Genomic DNA, 25,986 nt, shown 5'->3' on the forward strand with positions numbered 1-25,986 from the left:
AGAAGGTTCTAGAAGTCAAGTTGAAAGAAAGGAGCAGAGCAATAGGCTTTGCGTTAGAGAGGGAGCTGCGAGGAGCAGACTTGAAACAAAGCAAGCTTGAGAGACATCCTGAAGATCTGATGAGGTAGTCAAAGATTGGTGATACCTTATTGTAGTCTTTTTGGACATGGATCCTTGTGGCAGCAACTTTTCGAAAGAATTCCAAGGCATTTTCTTCAAATGTGGAGATTGGTAATTCTCTTGAGAAAGACAAAGTTTCCATGAGACTAGTTTGTTGACAATGTGACAAATGTTTTCGTGGGTTGTTGAGAATTCCACAGTATCTGCTTTGGCAACATCTGTCAATTACTTTGTGTGGACTGTATGACCCCAGTTTGCCTGTTAATTCACATGTACCTCATACTTACCCTGAGTATTAGAGTATAAGATAGATACTGTAAATGATGTTTTTGCTTTGTGTGTACCTGTAAAGATATTGCTGGGATGAAGGAACAGTAAATACTTGAATTATCTTGTTTTTGTCCTGAGATTTATCCAACCTTTTCTGATGTAATTTTTCGTGTTTAATAAATATTTTATTCTTTGTGTTAAACATTCATCAGTTGACTCATATGAACTTGTTTTCTAACTTTCCTCCAAGGTTTCAAAATAAGAATTAGAATCCATCACGTCAGATTTCACTCTGGCATCTGCTAGAATCATAAAGTATGTCCTTTTGCGGTATCAAAAATCCTTGAATATAAGTGCAATCTGTGAATTCTTAAAGAAACAAGTATGTATAATACCGAGCATAGGGATATATTATATTGGTAGGAATTGAAATGGCTTTGACTATTGCTAAGACTTTTCTAGGAGTAGAAAATGTAACAATAGATTATTTGAAATCCTTGATTAAAGCTGCACTCAAAGAGTTAGCAGATAAATTTAAGATAGAAATAAAAGCAGAAATAATTGCTCAGCATTTAGAAACGAAAGCAGAGAAACCTGAAATTGGTGTCTCACAGCCAGAGTTAGCTAAAATTCAGTTATAAATGTAGCAACTTGTAGAAAGCAACAGAGAAAAGTGAAAGCTTAAACTTCCGAGAAGGAAGTTAGCAAAGGAAGAAAAACAAAAGAATGAACAGATCACAATGGAAGAAAGAGGGAAAAGAAAGATAAGAACACAAGAAATAGGAGCAGGAGTAGGCCATCTAGCCCTTCGAGCCTGCCCCGCCATTCGATAAGATCATGGCTGATCTGTCGTGGCTCAGTTCCACATTCCCGCCCTCTCCCCATAACCCTTAATCCCCTCTCTTATCAAAAACCCATCAACCCGCGTCTTAAAAATATTTAGCGAGGTAGCCTCCACCACTTCAACGGGCAGAGAATTCCAGAGATTCACCACCCTTTGAGTGAAGAAGTTCCTCCTCAACTCCGTTCTAAACCACCCCCCCTTTATCTTGAGGCTGTGCCCCCTAGTCCTACTATCCTTTCTGAGCGGGAAGAGTCTCTCCACCTCTATCCTATCCATCCCATTCATCATTTTATGTCTCAATGAGATCTCCCCTCATTCTTCTAAACTCTAACAAGTACAAGCCTAACTTATTCAGCCTTTGCGAAGATTTGAGCTTGAATTTCAAAGAGAAAATCAGATTGCGTGACCTGGCTAGAGAAACACTTAGAATAAAGGAAGAAAGGAGAAATAGTGGTTCAGAGGATGACTCTGATTCCACTGAGGATTTTGATTTAACTAAAATTTAGTGCCTAAGTTTAGTTGAATGCTATTTTACCTCATTTTGAAGAGATAGCTGTGAGGGTGAAATAGCCAAAAGAGAGTGCCTGATAGGTACTGATATGAATAAGTATACTAGTCTGTCAGAAGAGCAATCTGCTGACTATGAGGTGGTCAAAAGGGCAATATGCTATGCTCATGAGCTTGTCCTTGAAGTTTACCAACTAAAGTTTAGAACGGTAAGGGAAAAAAAACAAATCAGACGCAAGAAAAATTACATCAGAAAAGGTTGGATAAATCTCAGGACAAAAACAAGGTAATTCAAGTATTTACTGTTCCTTCATCCCAGCAATATCTTTACAGGTACACACAAAGCAAAAACATCATTTACAGTATATATCTCATAGTCTAACATTCAGGGTAAGTATGAGGTACATGTGAATTAACAGGCAAACTAGTGCCAAAAAAAAAAATGCTGTTGGAGCAGTGGTTTTGGTCACTGAAATTAGAAAAAGATTTTGAGAACTTCAGAGGAATAAGGATTATGGAATAATTCCAAAATAGCATTCCAGTAATTGTAAAGACTTATTTAATTAGTGTCAAATATCAAGATCTGAGAAGTGATAGTTTTGGTTAACACGTATGATATCTCACACAAACAGTTACAAGTGAGGAAATGGTCATAGGCCAGAGGACAGGCAAATAGGGGGAATAGAAGACTAGGTGATGAAAAATGGAACAGATAGAAGATGCCAAAATAATAAAGGAGATAGGCTAGAACCTAAAAATTGCAAAGAAAGTAGTATGCTTCCATTGCAATAAAACTGGACGTATTAAAGCTAATTGCTGGAAATTAATTGGGAGGCAACGTAAGGGTGCTTAAGCACTCTTCAGAAAAGAAATGGGTTTTAAAACTGTGGTTGTGTCACAGGTCTTATGTATTCACTCAGAACCTACTGGGAAAGGGAAAAGAAATCTTTCTCAACTATTGGTAATGAGAATTAGGTTTACATTTAGTGAAGGAAAATGAGTTAAGAGACATTCATGGAATTTATAAACCTGTTGCTTTGTGCAAAATCAATGCACAAAATGACTTAGTAAACAGAATTGTTGCAGTGGGAAATATTCCTAGGTCATCTATTGAAGGGATAGATTTTATTCTGGGTAATGACTTGATAGTGATATGGTGTTGGTTGTACCATCGATGGCATGTCTGCTGACAGCCCCCGCCCTCACCATGATTTTACGAGCAGTGAGGGCATCAGGTTGTCCACTTTTATAGCCAGATGGAGACCCTAAAGTAGGCAATTAATGTCTAGTTAAGGACCTTATCCTTTGCCGGCTCTGATTTAACAGGCTGTAGGAGATGCTGGCGTTAGACATGTAGCCCAGCAAACTAACCTTGCTTGCTGCTGGCTAGTTAAAATGGGGAGTGCTTCTTGCTGGATCCTTGGTGCCAATTGGAGGCATCTCCCCATAGTTTTGCTTCCCCCTGTCTACCCCATCCCATCCTACCCTTTCCAGCGTGCCCCTCATCCTTGCTGGGGCCTGTCAGGCTGGTCCACTGAGATCCTGGATGTACCTGAATGTCCAATCCATTGCTGAATATCCTCTCCTTGGCGTACTTGCAGCACCACCTCTGGCCACTGTTATTGTTATTCCTGCCTCTGATTGGCTGACAGCTCTAGGAGGAGGGATGCCCTCCTGGAGGTGGACAGAACTACAATCTTGTACTAGTCGAAGGACTGTTTCTGGATATGTCACTTCAGACATTCATTTTGGCATGTTGGAACCCATTCTCAGTGTATACTCCAATCCTATGATTCTTATCACCGTGTAGCTATAATTGTTATGCTTTACCACATTCAACATGGAATTGTTTTATTCTGATAAATGTAATATCCATTTTCCTGGTAAAGAGAAATGTTCAATAATTTGTAGAAATATTCTGTTTTTTGTTCTTTCACTTTATATATTTATACTAACATTAACTTTAAACTAACTTTAAAGTTAACTTTTTACCTTTTCAAGCACTATTACAATCTGTAATACCTGAAGTTGATGCAGGCTTGGAGGGCTGAATGGCTGGTTCTTGTGCTGTAATTTTCTTTGTTCTTGAAATGGTAGCTGTGAAATTCATGTTTATGTAATGCTAACCATTGTTGTAAGGTTGTACATTGTCTCATGAAGGGGTTTAGAAGATTGGTATGGTTGAACAATAATTTTATTAACAACATAACTATTTACAAGTATACAGAATATAGTCCTGTCTAGGTGCTATCTATATGCTGACTTTGCTCGACTCCTTCCAACACTCCACTACTCTCAAATGACTCTCTTCATCATAATATGGGTTGTTCTGTTACTTGAGTCCCACATACAGTCCTGAAGATCCTAATATGGTATCTTCTCACAAGTTTTTACCCAGATGTATTTACAATTTGGTTTACATGACACCCTTCTCCCCCGAAGGTTTTGTGACTCTTCCAAATCTCGTTATTTTCAAGTTTGAATGAGAGGTAGTCCCAATTACTTTAGGGAGATCTGTTGGTATGGAGTTGAAATTTTACTACTTAGTGTTTCAAATACTTAGGTGTCAACAAGTAATTAATTTACTTTTGGTGCTCCTCAGTTGGCATTTTTCTTTACAAATTAGGAGCAGGACTAGGCCACTTGGCCCGAAGAGCCTGCTCTGCCATTTAATAAGATTATGGCTGATCTGATTGTAACTCCACATTCCTGCCTACCACCGACAATCTTTCAAACCCTGACCTATCAAGAATCTATCTACCTCTGCCTTAAAATATTCAAATGCCTCCTTTTGATGAAAAGAGTTTCAAAGACACTCAACTCTGAGAAAAAAAAAATTCTCCCTATCTCTGGCCTAAATGGACAATTACACATTTTAAAACAGCGACCCCTAGTTCTAGATTCTCCCAAAAGAGGAGACATCCTTTCCACGTACACTTTGTCAAGACTATAATGAACCTTATGTTTCAATCAAGATGCCTCTTTCTCTTGCACATTTCAGTGAATACAGGTCAAACCTGTCCAACCTTTGCTCATAAGGCAACCCACCCACTCCATGTATTAGTCTAGTAAGCCTTCTCTGAACAAATTCCAACACAGTTACATCCTTCCATAAATAAAGAGACCAATACTGCATACAGTATTCCAGTTGTGGCCGCAGCAGTGCCCTGTATAACTGTAAGTATAATTCCCTATTTTTGTATTCAATTCTCCTCGCAGTTAATGATTTCTATTAGATTCCTTAATTACTCATTGTACCTCCATTACCAACCTTTTATGATTCATGTACTAGGACATTAAGAACCTTCTGCATCTCAGAGCGCTGCAGTGTCTCACCATTTCAATAATATGTCAGTTTACTTTTGCTAGCCCTGCTTTGGTGCCCTCCATAATTGTCCTAGTTCAAGTTTAAAATATTAGACTTAGACCTGCTTTCCTCTCCCTCAAAATTCATTCATATTACTGCTGCTACCTTGGAGCACTGAGGTCATTAATTAATCCTGCCTCATTGTACATTACCAGGTTTAGTATAGTCTGCTGTCTGGTTGGCTCCAGAACACACCTCTCTAAAAAACCATCCTGAAGCATTCAATGAATTCCTCATCTAGGCTACCTTTGTCCATCTGATTTTTCCAATCTATTTGTAAATTAAAATCCCCCATGATTATCACTGTACCTTTCTGACAAGCTCCTATTATATCTTCCATTATACCCTGTTCTGCATGTGTACAGTTTGGTGACCACTCCCACAAATAACTTGATGCTGTTATCATTTTTAATCTCTACCCATACTGTTTTTACATCTGAGTTCCTAGAACTTGGATCATCTCTCTCTATTGTGCAAGTGCTACCTCTAATTAACAGAGTCACTCCTCCACTTTTTCCTAACCTTCTGTCCTTGCTAATTGTCACGTACCCTTCAATATTCAGATTCTAATCTATGTCATCCCGCAGCATGTTATGACTATCAGATTGTACTTATCTTTTTCATTTGTGCTGCTAATGTGCTTTACTTTTTTCCTTTTATTATTTAGAACCTCTTGCCTTATTAGCTGATTTACTCTTAGATTTTTACTTTCTGTTCCATCATGTCACAGTCTGCATTTCATTTTCCATATCAATACCTTTCTCTCTTGCCTTGTCCCTACACTTGAATTTATCACGTGTTCCCAAATTAGATCCCTTGCCCTCACCCTGCTTGCATTCAGAATTCTTGTTTTATATGTCGACAATCTGCGCTCTTTGGTTGGATCATGGGCTTAACTCCCTCTTTTGGAAGGAATGTTCACTCTGTTCATTCATAGAGTGGACTCAGGTTCCTTTTTAGGTGTATCCACTCAATTTGCCAAGGAAATTGAAGGTTTACCTCCCTCATGTTTTTATGTTCCTCATCCTTGAGCTTAACCTGCGGTTTGGCGTCTAATACTGCGCCTTGTTTCTTCATATGTGCATGTTCTCCGAACTTTGTCTTGGTTAGTTGATGGTCATTTCGCTCCTGCTCCAAGATCCAATTCATGTTGTTTGTGTGAGCTTGAAGCTTCTGCTTCTTTGCTGTAGTTTTTCCTGGCTCTATGATAGTAACTGTTTGACCCTGAAGTTTGGGGTCAACCTTCTGCTCCTTCTCCTCTGTATCTTTTAAGTATGTTGGTGCTCATCTGGGCATTTGGCTAGTCTGACCAGAGAAGAGTATTTTCTGCTATCTGCAAGGGAGCTAGAATAACTGTCCCTGTAAAGAGTGAGGACAATTATGGACTTAAGTCCCAGCCGAGATCATCAATATTGGTGGACCTCTCGGGAATTTCTGAGAGGTTGGCTACAGTGTTTGTTTTTATGTCTGTTGTTGTTTTAAGGAGGTTGAGGAAAACACAAGATAATGCTCAAGAGAGAGAAGGTTGATTGCAGATGATGTTCAAAATTTTGACTATTTGCTTGTCACAATACTGGAGCGGCTTGTATCATACCTATGACACGAAGTTGAATTCATCTGGGACCATACAGTGCTGCCTCTGAAGTCAGTAGTCTGAGGTCTTTTAGCAATGGCTCCTGATTTGACCTGACCATCACACTTACTCACTGAAATTGAATGGTAACTTGAAATTCATGAGGTGACATAAGAAATAGTGTAAGGGGAAGCTGATGCAATTTTTGAGAAAGCGGGCTGACAGAGCGGGAAATCGAGAAGTGAAATATGCTGCATAAACGCTTTGCAGGGGCAGGTGCTTAAAAACAAGTATGAAATCAGTTGCTCGCAGTCAAAGTAGTCACGGGTTGGGTATGATAAAGAAGCGGTTACTGCGAACCATAAAAAGGAGGAATAGGCGCCAAAGATAGAACAAGGGAAGAGAGATGTAGGAGGGTGAAGCTAGCTGAGCAGTTCACGATAAGGGAGCGTGGAAACCAAGGACAGAACTAGCTGAGCAGTTCACGATAAGGAAGCGCGGCACGGGAGCCAATTAACAAGGGAAGGGAGATGTATGATAAACTGCATAGGCATATAAGGCAGAATCATGTATTGTGCGTGTGTGTGTGTGTGTACCTGCGGGACTGCACCCTTTCTTGCAAGATTGAATAAACTGACGTAGAATGACTCCGCCGTGTCTTTGATTTCAAGAGCGGGGGGGGAAAGGGAAGTAGGATCGGTGTCCCCAGAGGTGTCTCTTTGGATGGGCTCGATGGTTGAAACCTAACGGTGACAACTAAGCCGATCGAGTGCCCCCCCAAGGATTGAGTCAGTTGCTCGGGTGTAATCCATACAAACTGACTGGCCTCGGGTTGGGTACCTCCCAACTTCTCTCACAAATTGGGGGCTCGTCCGGGATCCTGAATTATAACGGGGACCTCTCGCGGGGGGATCAACTCGGTGGAATAAGACGCGTCTGGTATATATTTATGCCTAAGAACGCCGTTTTGGTCCCCTGGTGGAGAGATCTGAAACCACTCGATTGAGATAATTCTGGACCCTAGGAAGGAAATCACACGGATGAGTAGGGGAGAAGGACTGTGACGGGGACCTGTAAAAAGGAAAGGGGGTACACACACAGGCAGAAGTCAGACAACTCCGCGCACGGATCAAGGTAAGAAATTTCTCTCGGAATTTGGATTCGGGCTAGTGAGAGTTATTATCTACCTTGTTGACTTCATGGTTATGACAGTATGATCTGAGAGTGTGGGTGATTCATACTCAAGACGACTACTGGAGACTAACCATGGGAAATAGGTCGTCCCGAAGACGGGACGGGGAACCTAGGAGGAAGGATAAGAAGGAGGAAATACCCCCAGATAGCCCATTAGGTATGATGTTACAAAATTGGGACTATGGGACGAAGACGAAAAATCTGGACAAAACGGTTATGATAAAATATTGTTGTTTTATATGGACAGCAGAACCAATCCGGGCACCGTCAGTATTCTAGCCAAAATACGGATTGGACGAGGATTGGGTCTGCCAACTCTTAAATTTATATGTAAATGGTAAACCATCACCCAGCCCGGAGGAAATCAAATACGCGGCTTGCTGGGTGGGAGCGATACCTGGGTCGCCCCTGTCTGTCCCACTATATCCTGTGATCCAGCAAACACAGGGTAAACCGAGACCCGGGGAGGTTATGTGATGAGGGAGCAGAGGAAAGTAGAATAAGGGAGGTGTCCCTGGAGGCACTGGAGTTTGTGGATGGGTCACGAAGTATATAGATGGATCAGCGTGAATGGGATGGACCTACAATTGGTCTGAGCAGAAAGAGTAGAGAGAAGTATGTCAGTGGAACTGGGAACCCTGACATAGGCTTTTACTGAGGTGCGGGGAGAACACTAATAGCGGTTATGTATTTGGAATTGTGCATGACTATATGACTGTTTGAGAGAGAAAGGGATTTGTCATGACATGACGCACCCGAATCAAACATGGTCAAATTTATTAGAGGCCAGTGAGCTCCCATCAGTAAAGGGTTAAAAAGAGACAAGCAGGCTGACTCTGTATGGTACAGAGAGAGAGGGTGTAACTGTGTAATTGAGACCCTCATGTGATGTAATAGGTATAGCCAATCAAAGTGAATTGCTTTAAGTTTAACAAATTATGTAGGGATCGGACAGAGATTTGAATTCTGCCAAGTGGGAAAGGTGGCATTACATTGCATCTTAAAGTTGTAAGGAGAGTTAACCATTTAGGCACACAGATTTGATTTTGTACTTGCCTGTGTTGGTTACAAAGGCAGAGCTGCAGAAATAATTAAACATGTAGATTGCACATTAGAATGCTTTCAGTATTTCTTCATGCATCTGTGCTCCAACTGATGTTTTGTTTTATTGTACCAGAATTGTAAGAATGTGCAAGGATCTTGATTTAGTGAGGATATTTAAAGGTGATAAAAATAAATCTTATTTTGGATTTTCTGAATCAGGCTTTGTTAAATAAACTGCTGTACTTTGACTCACAATTAGTCTCAGAGGTATCTTTACCTACAAGAATAGGAGCAGGAGTAGGCCATCTAGCCCTTCGAGCCTGCCCCGCCATTCAATAAGATCATGGTTGATCTGTCATGGCTCAGTTCCACATTCCCGTCCTCTCCCCATAACCCTTAATCCCCTCTCTTATCAAAAACCCATCAACCCGCGTCTTAAAAATATTTAGCGAGGTAGCCTCCACCACTTCAACGGGCAGAGAATTCCAGAGATTCACCACCCTTTGAGTGAAGAAGTTCCTCCTCAACTCCGTTCTAAACCACCCCCCCTTTATCTTGAGGCTGTGCCCCCTAGTCCTATTATCCTTTCTGAATGGGAAGAGTCTCTCCACCTCTATCCTATCCATCCCATTCATCATCTTATATGTCTCAATGAGACCTCCCCTCATTCTTCTAAACTCTAACGAGTACAAGCCTAGTTTATTCAGCCTCTCCTCATAGCTCAACCCCCTCAACTCCGGCATCAGCCTAGTAAACCTCCTCTGCACTCCCTCCAAGGCCAAAATATCCTTGCGTAAGTACGGCGCCCAAAACTGCACACAGTACTCCAGCTGCGGCCTCACCAATGCCCTATACAGCCGCAGCAAGACCTCCCTACTTTTATATTCAATCCCCCTCGCTATGAAGGCCGGCATCCCATTCGCCTTCCTGATCACCTGCTGCACCTGCAAGCTGGGTTTTTGCGACTCATGCACAAGGACCCCAAGGTCCCTCTGCACCGTCGCCTGCTGCAGTTTTTCGCCACGTAAGTGATAATCCTTCCTACCAAAGTGGACCACCTCACACTTGCCAACATTAAATTCCATTTGCCATTTCCTGGCCCATTCGCCCAGCCTATCTAGATCCTTCTGTAGACTCTCCACACCCTCCGCACAATTTGCCTTTCCTCCAATCTTGGTGTCATCAGCAAATTTCGACACCCTACACTCGGTTCCCTCCTGATCATCTATATAAATGGTAAATAGCTGAGGCCCCAGCACCGACCCCGGGGCACTCCACTAGTCACCATCCGCCAATCCGAATAGCACCCATTGACCCCCACTCTCTGCCTCCTATTTGACAACCAATCCTCTATCCACGCTAACACCCTACCCCCAACTCCCTGTCCCCTGACCTTCTGCAATAACCTCCTGTGAGGTACCTTGTCAAACGCCTTCTGAAAATCCAGAAAGACCACATCCACCGGCTCTCCTCTATCCACCACCCTAGACACATCCTCATAGAACTCCAGTAAATTTGTCAGACACGACTTCCCTTTAACGAAACCATGCTGCATCTGCTCTATCAAGCAATTCCTCTCAAGATGCCTCGCTATTTCCTCCTTGATGACGGATTCTAACATTTTACCTACCCTTTACAGGTACGTCGACATTCCAAGTTGTTAATCTGGGATCCTTAATTTCTCCCCAAGAAGAATTGTCTGACTTCTTGGTTTGATTTGATTGATTTATAATTGCTCACGTACTGAGATTTAGTGAAAAGTATTGTTCCTTGTGTGCTATACAGACAAAACTTACCATTCATAAGGCACATAGGGGAGTACGAAAGGAGAGGATGCAGAGTTTAGTGTTATAGTCATAGCTTATTGCAGCCTTTTCTTTGGAGTTTTCTCACTCTTTTACAATTTAGCCATGTTCTTGAACTCTACTCCCAATTGGGTCTCACAATAGATCTCCATGTGATTTGGTGGAGTCCTTTTATGCTCCACAGTGGAGCATGGTTCAGCTTTCATGCCTTTAAAGGAGCTTTGTAGTGAATCCCATTTGTGTATTCAAAGTCTTTGAGTGAGAAGTGTTTTCTTAGGTCAATATCTTTATTTCTTCGTTCTTGGGGATGTTGAGTCCATCAGTTGCTGCCACCATGATGTTAGATTGTATGTTGTCTCGTGAAAAGACCTGAAGGTGTGTATGGTTGAAAAGTAACTGCTTATTAATAACATATTACGATGCAGTGTATACAGGACACAGTTCTGTCTGGATGCTGGCTTCATGTCAACTTCCACCAGACTCCCTCCAACACTCCACTACTTCCATGTAACTCTCTGCATCACAATATGGATGGTACTGTTTCTGCAATCCCATATTAACCCTTGCAGTCTTGAACACCCTAACACTACCCATCATTCTGACATGAAAGATAAGTACACTTGCTAGTTCACACCCATCAAGGATACTTATGATAATAATCGACAATTAGAACATAGAAAAACTACAGCACAAACAGGCCCTTTGGCTCACAAGTAGTGCCGAACATATCCCTACCTACTAGGCTTACCTATAACCCTCTATCTTATGAAGTCCCATGTACTCATCCAAAAGTCTCCTAAAAGACCCTATCGAATCCGCCTCCGTCACCACCGCCGGCAGCTGATTCCACGTACCCACCACCCTCTGAATGAAAAACTTACCCCTGACATCTCCTCTGTACCTACTCCCCAGCACCCTAAACCTGTGTCCTCTTGTGGTAGCCATTTCAGCCCTGGGAAAAAGCCTCTGAGAATTCACTCGATCTGTACCTCTCGACATCTTATACACCTCTATCAGATCATCTCTCATCCTTCGTCTCTCTAAGGAGAAAAGACTGAGCTCTCTCAATCTATCCTCATAAGGCATGCTCCCCAATCCAGGCAACATCCTTGTAAATCTCCTCTGCACCCTTTCTATGGCTTCCACATCATTCCTGTAATGAGGTGAGCATAGTACTCCAAGTGGGGTCTGACCAGGGTCTTATACAGCTGCAGTATTATCTCCCGAATCCTAAACTCAGTTCCTTGATTGATGAATGCCAGTACACCATACACCTTTTTAACCACATCCTCTACCTGCGAAACTGATTTGAGAGTCCTATGAACCCGGACCCCAAATCCTTCTGATCTTCCACACTGCTAAGAGTCTTACCCTTAATACTATACTCCGTCATCCCATTTGACCTGCCAAAATGAACCACCACACACTTATCCAGGTTGTTGTCCATCAGCCACTTCTCTGCCCAGTCTTGCATTCTATCTATGTCTTGCTGCAACTTCTGACATCCCTCCAAACTATCCACAACACCTCCAATATTTGTGTCATCGACAAACTTACCACCCATCCCTCTACTTTCTCATCCAGGTCATTTATAAAAATCACAAAGAGCAAGGGTCCCAGAACAGATCCCTGGGGCACTCCACTGGTGACCGACCTCCATGCAGAAAAAGACCAATCTACAACCACTCTTTGCCTTCTGTGGGCAAGCCAATTCTGGATCCACAAAGCAATGTTCTGTTGGATCCCATGCCCCCTCACTTTCTCAATAAGCCTTGCATGGGGGACCCTTATCGAACGCCTTGCTGAAGTCCATATAAACCACATCTACTGCTCTTCCTTCGTCAATGTGTTTAGTTACATCTCCAAAAAGCTCAATCAGGCTTGTAAGGCACGATCTGCCTTGAACAAGGCCATGCTGACTATTTTTGATCATACTGTATCTCTCCAAATGTTCATAAATTCTGTCTCTCAGGATCTTCTCCATCAACTTACCAACCACTGAGGTTAGACCCACCGGTCAATAATTTCCTGGGCTATCTCTACTCCCTTTCTTGGATAGAGGAACCACATCCACAATCGTCCAATCCTCCGGAACCTCTCCCATCTCCATTGATGACGCAAAGATCATCACCAGAGGTTCTGCAATCTCTTCCCTTGTCTCCCACAGTAACCTGGGGCACATTCCCATCCGGTCCCGGCAACATATCTAACTTGATGCTTTTCAAAAGCTCCAACACATCCTCTTCCTTAATGTCAACGTACTCAAGCTTTTCAGCCCGCCTCAAGCCTGCACTACAACCACCAAGATCCTTTTCCACTGTGAGTATTGAAGTAAAGCATTCATTGAGCATCTCTGCTATTTCTACCGGTTCTATACAAACTTTCCCACCGTCACATTTGATAGGTCCTATTTCTTCACGTCTCATCCTTTTGCTCTTCACGTACTTGTAGAATGCCTTGGGATTTTCCTTAACCTTACCTGCCAAAGCCTTCTCATGACCCTTTCTGGCTCTCCTAATTTCCTTCTTAAGTTCCTTCCTACAAGTCATATACTCCTCTAAATCCCTAACATTACCTTGCTGCCTGACCTTTTGTATGCTTTTCTTTTTGACTAGATTCATTACAACTTTCGTGCACCACAGTTCCTGTAACCTACCAAAACTTCCCTGTCTCATTGGAACATTGTTGTGCAGAACTCCAGACAAACAATCCTTGAAAATCTGCCACATTATTTCTGTACATTTCCGCGAGAAAACCTACTTCCAATTTATGCCTCTAATTTCCTGCCTGATGGCTTCATAATTCCCCTTGCTCCAGATAAACACTTTCCTAGCTCGTCTGATCCTATCTCTCTCCAATGCTAGTGTACAGGAGATAGAGTTATGATCATTATCCCCAAAATGCTCTCCCAGTGAGAGACCTGACACCTGTCCAGGTTCATTACCCAATACCAAATCAAATACAGCCTCTCCCCTTGTAGGCTTATCCACATACTGTGTCAGGAAATCCTCCTGAACACACCTAACAAACTCCTGCCCATCTAAACCCCTTACCCTAGGGAGATTCCAATCGATATTTGGGAAATTAAAGTCTCCCATCACAACAACTCTTATTATTACATCTTTCCAGGATCTGTTTCCCTATCTGTTCCTCAACATCCCTGTTACTATTGGGCGGCCTATAGAGAACACCCAGTAAAGTTATTGACCCCTTCCTGTTCCGAAATTCCATCCACAGAGACTCTGTAGACAATCCCTCCATGGCGTCCATCTTTTCTGCAGCCGTGACACTCCCCCACCTCTTTTGCCTCCCTCCCTGTCCCTCCTGAAACATCTGAAACCCGGCACTTGAAGTATCCAGTCCTGTCCCTGAGTCATCCAAGCCTCTGTAATGGCCCACCACATCACATTTCCAAGCAGCGATCCACACTCTAAGCTCATCCACTTTGTTCACAACAGTCCTAGCATTAAAATTGACACATCTCAACCCTTTGGCCTGAGCACTCCCCTTTTCCATCACCTGCCTATCCTCCCTTTCACACTGTCAGTAATCTCTCTGTCTGTTTGTGAGCTAACCTCCTCTCTCCCAATAACTTCATTTGGATTCCTTCCCCCCAACCATTCTAGTTTAAAGTCTCCCCAGTAGCCTTAGCAAACCATCCTCCCAGGATATTGGTCCCCCTGGGATTCAAATGCAACCCATCCTTTTTGTACAGATCACACCTGCCCCTAAAGAGGTCCCAATGATCCAGGAACCTGAATCCCTGCCCCCTGCTCCAAATCCTCAGCCACGCATTTATCCTCCCCATCATCCCATTCCTGCTCTCACTTTCTTGTGGCACAGGCAGCAATCCGAGATTACTACCTTTTGCGTTCCTCCTTCTCAACTCTCTACCTAACTCCCTATATTCTCTTTTCATGACCCCTTCCCTTTTCTGACCTATGTCATCTGTACCAATATGTACCACAACCTCTGGCTCCTCTCCCTCCCACTTCAGGATTTCTTGGACACGACCAGAAACATCCCGGATCCCGGCACCAAGGAGGCAAACTACCATCCAAGTTTCCCGTCTGCCTCCACAAAATCGCCTGTCTGACACTCTCACTGTAGAGTGCTCAATTAGTACTGCCTCCCTCCTTTCCTTACTCTTCTGAGCTATAAGGCTGGACTTTGTGCCAGAGGCACGGCCACTGCTGCTTCCACCAGGTGGGCTGTCTCGTCCTCGTCCTCGTTTCTCTCTCTCTCTCTCTCTCTCTCTCTCTCTCTCTCTCTCTCTCTCTTCCCCCCCCCCCCCCCCCCCCCCCCCAAACCATTACTCTAACAGGAGTACTTATTGTGAAGGGGCACATCCACTGCGGTGCTCTCTAGCACCTGAGCTTTCCCCTTCCTAAATGTGACCCACTTGCCTGCCTCCTGTGGCCCTGGTGTGACCACCCGTCTGTAACTCCTATGTATCACCTCCTCATTCTCTCTGACCAGACAAAGGTCCTTGAGCTGAAGCACCAGTTCCCTAACACGGGTCCCTTAGGAACTGCAGCTTAATGCACCTGGCACAGGTATGGACGTCCGGGAGGCTAACTCCAGGACCTCCCACATCCGTCACTGAGAACAACTGACTGGCCTCATAGTCATAATTCCCCTTTTCTTCAAAGAACACAGAAGAAGAAACTAAGAATTAAACCTACCTTGCCTCGCCTGTTTCCGCCTAAGCCTGTTGAGCCAAAGCCCTTTAGCTCTCACACTGCTACCTGCTCACTCCGCTGCCTGCTATCGATGCTGCCCGCTGTACAGTGCGGCCTGCTTTTTAAACCTCCCGTGCTAAAAACAACCCTTCCCAGGTTACCCTGTGGCCCACTTCTGCTTTTCTATTAAAGTAACTTGTAAAAAAGAAAAACCCGCAAAAAACTAAAAAATAGTCAATTGCTTACCTTCACACTCCAGCCACAAATCGATCTTCCTCTCAGCTTGCTCCGATGAACAGTGAAAATGATTTGCAGGTGAGTAGTTTTTATATATATAAAAAAAAAATCCTTCCTAGGTCACCCCGTGGCCCACTTCTGCTTTTGTGTTAAAGTAACTAGTAAAAAAGAAAAACCCGCGAAAAACGAAAAAATAGCCAATTGCTTACCTTCACACTCCAGCTACAAATCGATCCTCCTCTCAGCTTGCTCCGAGAACAATTCTTACGATGCCTTTTGAATGTTTGTTTATAATCTAATGTACGACAAGGAAAAAAATCTATGACCATTGCACCATTTGAAAATTGCCTAATAGATTTTCTTTTTGGAATTTAGTTTATTTAACAAAGAATAGAAGAAGGAATTTGACATTTTTGCAGCATCTTTTATTTCTCAGGATATCACTATACACTTCAAAGGCAGTGAAATGCTGCCACTGGAATTGTGGCATCTAATTTGCACCTAGCAAGTTATCAACAAATAACAATCAGATAAATTACCAGTAAATTTATTTTAGTGATGATATTTAAGGAATAAATATTGGCTGGAGCACTTCTACAATTTAGTTTTGTTAATCTAGATGCATAAGATGCACCAAAAATTCAGTTTGTTACCAAGAGAAAGTAAGAAATGCATACTTAAACTTAGTATTACACATTCTTGGATTGAAGGGCCAGTAATACTGAGTTATATCTAAATATGAACCATATTGCTTTTGTTTCAGTCATTATATAGTTAATTTGAAGGATATCTGGACTGAGCAATACTAATACAGCTGTTCTAAGAAGTATCACAACACTAGGTTAAAGTCCAACAGATTTATTTGGTATCACAAGCTTTCAGAGCACTGCGCCTTCTTCAGGTGATTGGCGAGTTGCTTTCACAAACACAGCATATATAGACAGAGACTCAATTGCAAGATAATGGTTGGAATGCAAGCCTTTACAGATAATCAAGTCTTTACAGGTACAGACAATGCAAGTGGCGAGAGGGATAATTACAGGTTAAACAGGGGTGAATGCACAAAGCATTCGGAATAAAGTGGATGAGCTGGTGGCGCAGATCGACACAAATGGATACGATCTGGTGGCCATTACAGAGACGTGGCTGCAAGGTGACAGGGACTGGGAGCTGAATGTACAGGGCTATCAAGTGTTTAGGAAGGATAGGCAGGAGGGAAAAAGGGGGGGGCGTAGCTCTGCTGATTAAGGATAGCATCAAGGTGGTAGCAAGTGATGATATTGGAGCCAAGGAGCAGAACATGGAATCGTTGTGGGTGGAGATTAGGAACAGCAAAGGGAGGAAGATGCTGGTGGGTGTCGTCTATAGGCCCCCGAATGATGATCTGGAGGTGGGGTGGGCTGTTAACGCACAAATAAGTGCGGCGTGCAGGAATGGGACGGCCGTAGTTATGGGGGATTTCAATCTGCATATTGATTGGTCGACCCATGTTGGACGCGGTGGGCTCGAGGAGGAGTTCTTGGAATGCTGCCGGGATAGTTTCCTGGAACAGTGTGTGTTGGAGCCGACGAGGGAGAGAGCTATCTTGGATCTCGTGCTATGTAATGAGGCGGGTAGAATTAGGGACCTTGCGGTGAAAGATCCTCTTGGGGAGAGTGATCATTGTATGGTGGAGTTTCTGGTGCAGATGGAGGAGGAGAAAGTGGGTTCCCAGACATGCGTACTTTGTTTGAATAGAGGGGAGTACGGTAGGATGAGAGAAGAATTGGCGAATGTTGACTGGGGGAGCGCGTTGGAGGGAGGGTCTGCTGAGGAGCAGTGGAGGATCTTTAAGGAGATCTTTCTTGGTGCTCAGCGGAAATTTATTCCGATGGTCAAAAAGGACAGTAGGAGGAGAGGTAATAAGCCGTGGATAACGAAGGAGGTGAAGGAAAGTGTTAAATTAAAAGCGGAGGAATTTAGAGTAGCTAAGAGTAGTGGGCGAGAAGAGGATTGGGAGAGGTTTAAATGTCAACAAAGATTGACAAAGAAGTTGATAAAGAAGGGTAGGAGAAACTATGAAGCTGGGCTAGCGCTTAATATAAAAAAGGATAGCAAGAGTTTTTATACATATATGAAAAGGAAGAGGCTGGCTAGGGTGAACGTTGGTCCTTTAGAGGATGAGAAAGGGGACCTAGTGGTAGGGGATGGGGATATGGCTAAGGTATTGAATAACATTTTTGTTTCTGTCTTCACGGAGGAGGACGTGAATAATTTGCCGGGTGTTAGTGATGGAAAGGTGGTAGGACTGGAGGGTCTTAATGACATTACTGTTACTAGAGAGGCGGTGCTCGACAGACTGGAGGGGCTGATTGTGGACAAGTCCCCAGGACCGGATGGAATGCATCCGAGGGTTCTGAAAGAAATGGCGGAGGTGATAGTGGATGCCTTGGCGGTTATTTTCCAAACGTCGCTGGATTCCAGGGAAGTGCCGGAGGATTGGAAAATGGCTAATGTTACGCTGTTGTTTAAGAAGGGTGCCAGGCAAAAGGCGGGGAATTATAGGCTGGTTAGTTTAACGTCTGTGGTAGGTAAAATGTTAGAATCCATCGTTAAGGAGGAAATTGCGAGGCATCTTGAGGGGAATTGCTTGATAGAGCAGACGCAGCACGGTTTCATTAAAGGGAAGTTGTGTCTGACAAATTTACTGGAGTTCTATGAGGATGTGTCTAGGGCGGTGGATAGAGGAGAGCCGGTGGATGTGGTCTTTCTGGATTTTCACAAGGCGTTTGACAAAGTACCTCACAAAAGGTTATTGCAGAAGGTCAAGGGACATGGAGTTGGGGGTAGGGTGTTAGCGTGGATAGAGGATTGGTTGTCAAATAGGAGGCAGAGAGTGGGGTTCAACGGGTGTTATTCGGATTGGCGGGTGGTGACTAGTGGAGTGCCCCAGGGGTCGGTGCTGGGGCCTCAGCTTTTTACCATCTATATAGATGATCTGGAGGATTGTCTCAAACCAAGACAGTTAGTTGGATTTTGCAAGCCCAGGCCAAATGGTGGGGGTTTTATGTAATGTGGCATGAACCCAAGATCCCGATTTGAGGCCATCTTCATGCGTGTGGAACTTGACCAGCAGTTTCCTGTTGTTGTGTGTCTTGAAGGCTACCTTGGACAATGCACAACTTAATGCCATAAGAACATAAGAACATAAGAAATAGGAGCAGGAGTAGGCCATCCAGCCCTTCGAGCCTGCCCCACCATTCAATAAGATCATGGCTGATCTGTCGTGTCTCAGTTCCACATTCCCGCCCTCTCCCCATAACCCTTAATCCCCTCGCTTATCAAAAACCCATCAACCCGCATCTTAAAAATATTTAGCGAGGCAGCCTCCACCACCTCAACGGGCAGAGAATTCCAGAGATTCACCACCCTTTGAGTGAAGAAGTTCCTCCTCAACTCCGTTCTAAACTGCCCCCCTTTTATCTTGAGGCTGTGCCCCCTAGTCCTGCTGTCCTTTCTGAGCGGGAAGAGCCTGTCCACCTCTATCCTATCCATACCATTCATCATCATATACGTCTCAATGAGATCTCCCCTCATTCTTCTAAACTCTAACGAGTACAAGCCTAGTTTATTCAGCCTCTCCTCATAGCTCAACCCCCTCAACTCCGGTATCAGCCTAGTAAACCTCCTCTACACTCCCTCCAAGGCCAAAATATCCACACTCTCAAGACCAATCGCAACATTGTCATCAAATCAGCAGATAAAGGAGGGGCCACCGTCATACTGAACAGATTACTGTAGAGAAGTGCACCAACAACTGAACAATCAGGAACACTACAGACAGTTACCTGCAGATCCAATCAAAGAACGCACCTGCAACTCAACAGACTGATCAAGACCTTTGATCCAGATCTTCAGAGCACCCCAGTGTGAGTCAGCAGTGCTAACCACTGTGCCACTATGCCACCCATGATTAAACCTAAATCATTGATCTGTATACTGGCAACAACTTTCTAGATCCTATGTATCAAACTGATGTTTTTCGCTGGGATCTTATGAGCTTTTAACTTAAGAACATAAATAGGAGTAGGTCATCTAGCCCTTCGAGCCTGTCCTGCCATTCCACAAGAATATGGCTGATCTGAAGTGGATTAGTTCCACTTTCCCGCTTTCTCCCCATAACCCTTAATTTCCTTGTCTATCAGAAACCTATCTACCTGTGATTTAAATATATTCAGCGAGGTAGCCTCCACCACTTCAATGGGCAGAGAATTCCAAAGACTCACCACCCTTTCAGTGGAAAAGTTCCTCCTCAACTCCGATCTAAACTGCTCCCCCCTTATTTTGAGGCCATGCCCTCTAGTTCTGTTATCCTTTCTAAGCAGGAAGAATCTCTACCTCTAGCCTATCTAGCCCCTTCATTATCTTATATGTCTCTATAACATCCCCCCTCAGCCTTCTAAACTCCGAGTACAGACCCAGTCTATTCAATCTCTCCTCCATAGACTAGCCCCCTCATCTCTGGTATCAGCCTAGTAAACCTTCTCTGCACTCCCTCCAACTATTTACCTCAACTATTTACCATTTATATAGATGATCTGGAGGAGGGGACTGAGTATAGGGTGACGAAATTTGCTGATGACACAAAGATGAGTGGGAAAGCAAATTGTGCGGAAGGTGTGGAAAGTCTGCAGAGAGATCTGGATAGGCTGAGCGAGTGGGCGAGGACCTGGCAGATGGAGTATAATGTTAGCAAGTGTGAGGTTATCCACTTTGGCAGAAATAATAGTAGGAGGGATTATTATTTAAAAGGCGAAAAGCTGCAGCACGCTACGGTGCAGAGGGACCTGGGGGTCCTTGTGCACGAGTTGCAAAAACCCAGACTGCAGGTGCAGCAGGTGATCAAGAAGGCGAATGGAATGTTGGCCTTTATAGCGAGGGGGATAGAATATAAAAGTAGGGAGGTGTTGCTGCAACTGTACAGGGTACTGGTGAGGCCGCAGCTGGAGTACCGTGTGCAGTTTTGGTTGCCGCACTTGCGGAAGGATATATTGGCCTTGGAGGGAGTGCAGAGGGGGTTCACTAGGCTGATGCTGGAGATGAGGGGATTGGCCTATGAAGAGAGACTAAATAGACTGGGTCTGTACTCGGAGTTTAGAAGGATGAGGGGGGAGGGGGGGACCTTATAGAGACGTATAAGATAATGAAAGGGATGGATAGGTTAGAGGTAGAGAGATTCTTCCCGCTTAGAAAGGATAGCAGGACTAGAGGACACAGCCTCAAGATTTGTGTGGGGGGGGGTTTAGATCAGAGTTGCGGAGAAACTTCTTCAGTCAAAGCGTGGTGAATCTCTGGAATTCTCTGCCCGTTGAAGTGGTGGAGGCTACCTCGCTAAATATATTTAAGTCACGGGTAGATATGTTTCTGATAGACAGAGGAATTAAGGATTATGGGGAGAAAGCGGGAAAGTGGAACTGATCCACTTCAGATCAGCCATGATCTTATTGAATGGCGGGGCAGGTTCAAAGGGCTAGATGGCCTACTCCTGCTCCTATTTCTTATGTTCCAAAGCCAATATATCCTTTCGCAAATGCGGCGACCAAAACTGCACACTGTACTCCAGTTGCGGCCTCACCAGTGCCCTGTACAGTTGCAGCAAGACCTCCTTGCTTTTATATTCTATCCCCCTCGTTATGAAGGCCAACATTCCATTCGCCTTCTTGATCACCTGCTACACCAGACTGGGTTTTTGCGATTCGTGCACAAGGACTCCCAGGTCCCTCTGCACTGTAGCATGCTGCAGCTTTTCACCCTTTAAATAATAATCCCTCCTACTATTATTTCTACCGAATTGGATAACCTCACATCTGCTAATGTTATACGCCATCTGCCAGGTCCTTGCCCACTCACTCAGCCTATCTAGATCTCTCTGCAGACTTTCCCCACCTTCCACGCAATTTGCTTTTCCACTCACCTTCATGTCATCAGCAAATTTCATACCCTACACTCAGCCCCGTCCTCCAGATCATCTGTGTAAATGGTAAACAGTTGAGGCCCCAGCACCGATCCCTGCGGCACTCCACTAGTCACCAACAGCCAGAATAGCACCCAGTGATTCCAACTTATTGATCAACCTTGCCAAAATCCATGTAGACGATATCAAATGCACTATCCTCATTGACCATTGTTATCGTGGCCAAAAAGGATATGGGGCATCATCAATACATCTCCCTGCGGGTTTTTTGTAATATGAGTTTTGCTATTGAACCAACAGGAGAGTGCTCAACGAGAGACGAACTCTGAACCAGGACTTGAGTATTGTAGCCCCAGAGCTTAGGACTTGTGTTGCTATAAGTCACAAACATGGCCTTTCTTTGTTTAAAAAATGGTGCAGTGCCAGAAGACTGGCCTCGGTGAAATTATTGTAACTATCTTTGTTCCTTTCTCAAAGAATGCAATCAAGTTAGTCGGACATGACCTTCCTGTACCATATCCATGCTGACTGAACTTGATTAATCCACACGCCTCTAGCTGATGATTTATACTGTCTCTCAGAACTTTATCCACCATTGAGATTAGCGTGGTGAGCTGTATGTACTAGTGTCATTCCTTTCTTCCTTTTTAAACAGCTCTGCAACTTTAGCCGTCTTCCACTTTTCTATCACCATGTCTATTATAAAAAGAAAAGATTGAAAAATTTTGCTGATAACCTCAAATTTTTTTCTTTTGTTTCCCTTAACAGTTTGAGATACATCTCATCTGAACCTGGTAATTGATCCCATTTCAAGCATGCTAAATATTTCCTCTCTCACTATAATTATCCCTTCCAATATGTCACAGCACTATCCTATCATTACAGTTACCCTATCGGTAACTGCAACACTATGTTCTGCACTCTATCCTTTCCTTCTCCCCTAAGTGCTCCATGAACTGTATATTTTGTTAGCAACAGCTCGCAAGAAACAATACTTTTCACTGTACCCCAATTCATGTGACAATAAATCAACACTCCTTCTCAAACACAATGTCAGCTTCATTTTTGTTCTTTTCTCTAAACAGATGCACAGTATTATTTAATGAAGGATGACTTGTGCCTCCACAGACATAAGTTGGTTAAGAAAATCTGCCTCCGTTAGCAGTTCCTTTTATAAAGCTGCGATAGGCCACTAGAGTTTATATGTTGGTGAGGAGGAAACTGAATGTTGAGGGAGCTTCATTCCTGTTTGTCTTTTAAATCAGGCCCCTCATGTCCAATCCCCCCTCCTCACTGCATCTGCTATTCTGAATTGGACAGAAGACGTGCTGTTGGGCCACTAATTGGTCACCTCTTTGCAAATTGTGTTAGCTAATAGGCTTTGACTTGGAGTGGGGTTGGAATCACAGTAATCACAACCCTAAAACTTGTGTTCAAACCCTTGTTTCTTCATATAATTGAGATTTCAGCTGAAGTTACTGTGGCTAATATGGGAGAAGACGCAAGGAAATTCTCCATGTCAATATAGTTTCACAATAAACTCAAAACCTTTATAACTGTGATTATATGGAATGAATTGTATGGCCCACATTTACAACTGCTTGAGCAGCATTAGTGGCCTGCAAAGTGGTGGTGTATGGTTTTATCCACTGCTGTTTCTTTAACCTTCTGTAATCTTATACACTAGTGCACATCCTTTGTTCTTCTAAATTAACCTCCTCTACAATCTTCTTTTGCTTCAGTAGCAAAGATTTCAATTATTTTGTGCCGAGATCTAGAAATTTCTATTTCTGAGTTACAACAGTGATTGCAGTTCAAAACTCCTCCATTGGTTATAAAGTGCTTGGTATAGACTAAGGTCATGAAAGGTGCTATATTATTGCAAGTCCCTCTTTTATTTTTAAAAATTTTACCTGCTTGCTCCTCTCTTCCTACCTTGCAAAGCCTTGACAAAACCTACCTGCCATTGGTCTCCTAACCTTATTCTTTTACTACTGTTGAACATCAATTTTTTCCCCTGAAGTACCTTGGAAGTTGACTACATTTGTTATTTCATAGAGGCAAAAGTGGATGCTAATTAACTGCAAGTTGTTGTTAGACCAGCATGTCAATTTCACATGTACTTAGAAATCTGTTAATATTCTGTACCTTGGTACTCAGCGTTAACAATTTCAGTTTAAACAAATTCAGCAGTAAAACTATTTGCTACAGTATAATTGAATGCCTCAGACTGAAAGAACCCAATTAATGGATTCTCAGTGAATAGAACTGATTCCTATATTACATTTGATGCAGGCTGATAATGTATGTTATATAGGGAATGTGTTTTAAATTACATAAAGAATGAAACAATAGTCAATGATTCTGTACACATTTTTTAAAATGTAGTGCAGTGTGATCTCAGTTATCCACTGTAATGGAGGGGATTCCCAGCAGATAATGGAAATTAGTGGAGATCTAGAATTAATTGCTGGCCCCATTTCCAGTATATTCTATTATTATTTTCAGATCTCTCCATTAGTTCTCACAAGCTACACTTCTTCCCTCTTCCACTGCTGGTAGGAGCAGGTGGTGCTGGAACAACTGATCTGTGGGCTCAAATGTACTTGTGCATCTGCTCACAACTTAAGCTGTCATTTCCACCTCAGACCTAAAAGACAGCCAACAAATGCTCCAGCCTATAGGTTCCTGCTCATAGAGATAATTGCCAAAGACTGCACGTATTCATCTCCAGTGATCTCATTGGCAGTCTCCACTGAGATCACTATTGTACAACTGCAGATACGGATCTTGCCTTTTTAAATGTTCTCCAGTGCCAATGAGTCAAGTGTGTTGAATATAACTTGCACTCTGCTCGCCATCACCGATGCTTACTAAAAAACCTTGGCTCAGTATTGATTTTGCTGGAATTAGCGTTGTGGAAGCTGTCAATAAGATTGCAGGAGATAAGTGCGTGCTGCTTTTAGAGCACCGCTCTATAGTTAGGAGACCTCTTAAGGGAGTATTTTTGGTCAACAATTTGGATTCATAATAGTTGGAATTCAGAGCAGGTGTATAGAGAGCATTGATCCAACAAATCAGCTGATCTTTCCAACAGGATCTGAACAGTAAAGATAAGTGTTGCTAACCCTGATCAAAAGCAGGGATGAGGCAAACCTGGATAATTAAGAGTTCTCCTTATGCAGATCGTTTTGAGTATGAATAATGTATGTATAATTCTTGGATAAAATTTTATCTTTGCAGATTATCACCCACTTTGTTTATGAACTTTTAGAAAATGAATGTCATTTGAAGAAGGTTCACCTCCCGGTAAGTTAAACTTGTGCACATGCACGTTAATTCAGTTATTCGTGCACGTTAATTCAGTTGCTACATACAAATAAAATTTCCAACATTGTTGGTGAGCCATTCATTTGAGAAATGTTAACATTTAAGAAGCTTGTCTCAGTATAATCCCATTTTTGTTAGCTGGTCTGTCAGGCCACCAGTTGTAAAATCTCATTCTGAATGTGCATCCTTTATTTCCTGTCATCATCAGCAGACTTGATTGTTGACAATAAAGACAAAGAAAAGCATTTTGGGACTTAACTTACTGAGGGAGGATGGGTGGTGGGGAACGCATTCTACAGTAATGTGTCTGCTTGTGACCGCCACTGCTAACCCTGTCAGGTTTAGCAGGTTCATGGAACTCATTTCCTCTTTTTTTGTGTGGAATCCTCCCAAAAAAAATCATATATCATTTGGTTTAAAACAAATTACTCTTAGAGCTGTTTTAGCTTGTGGATTTCTGTTAATGGTTTCTTAACTAATGGGACTAAAGGCTGACAAGCCCCATTGACTGAACAGCCTACATCCCAGGGTCTCAAATGCAGAGTTAGTGGTTGTATTTATTTTAATGTTCCAAAATTTCCAGTTTTTGGAAAGATCCCAGCAGATTGGAAAATGCAAATGTAACTCTTCTCTTCAGGAAAGGAGAGAAATAGAAAGCAGGAACATATAGGCTAGTTAGCTTAACATCTGTCTATGGCAAAATGATAGAATCCGTTATTCAGGAAAAAGCAGCAGGACATTTAAAATACAGCCAGTCAAAGTCAATACTTTAGTGTGCCAAATGGCAAAGCAGCAAGTAATAAACAGAGATAAGTGATTCCACAACCAATGGATCAGACCTAAGCCTTGCAGTCTTGCTACATCCAGTCATGAATGATGGTAGATAACTAAACAGCTCACTGGAGGAAGAGCCTCCTCAAATATCGCCAACTGAAGGGAGCCCAGCACATCAGTGCAAAAGATGAGGCTGAAGTGTTTACAACAGTGTTCAGCCAGTAGTGCTGAGTGGATATTTTCTGTTGGCCTCCTCTAGAGAGCTCCAACATCACAGATGCCAATT

At 43.0% G+C, this 25,986-nt stretch overlaps 1 protein-coding gene across 5 annotated transcripts in view; it reads left to right on the plus strand.

Annotated features, from left to right (window-relative positions):
• arb2a (ARB2 cotranscriptional regulator A) overlaps positions 1-25,986 on the plus strand; it is a 529,674-nt gene that overhangs the window by 58,494 nt on the left and 445,194 nt on the right. For all 5 annotated transcript variants that reach the window (XM_080189122.1, XM_080189121.1, XM_080189123.1 and 2 more), the window contains exon 5: positions 24,840-24,905. In XM_080189122.1, the coding sequence (XP_080045248.1) occupies positions 24,840-24,905 (66 nt within the window). The remainder of the gene's footprint in view (positions 1-24,839; positions 24,906-25,986) is intronic.

The sequence above is a fragment of the Carcharhinus amblyrhynchos genome, chromosome 5, assembly GCF_965287045.1.
Source record: "Carcharhinus amblyrhynchos chromosome 5, sCarAmb.v2.hapA, whole genome shotgun sequence".
Taxonomy (NCBI): Eukaryota; Metazoa; Chordata; class Chondrichthyes; order Carcharhiniformes; family Carcharhinidae; genus Carcharhinus; species Carcharhinus amblyrhynchos.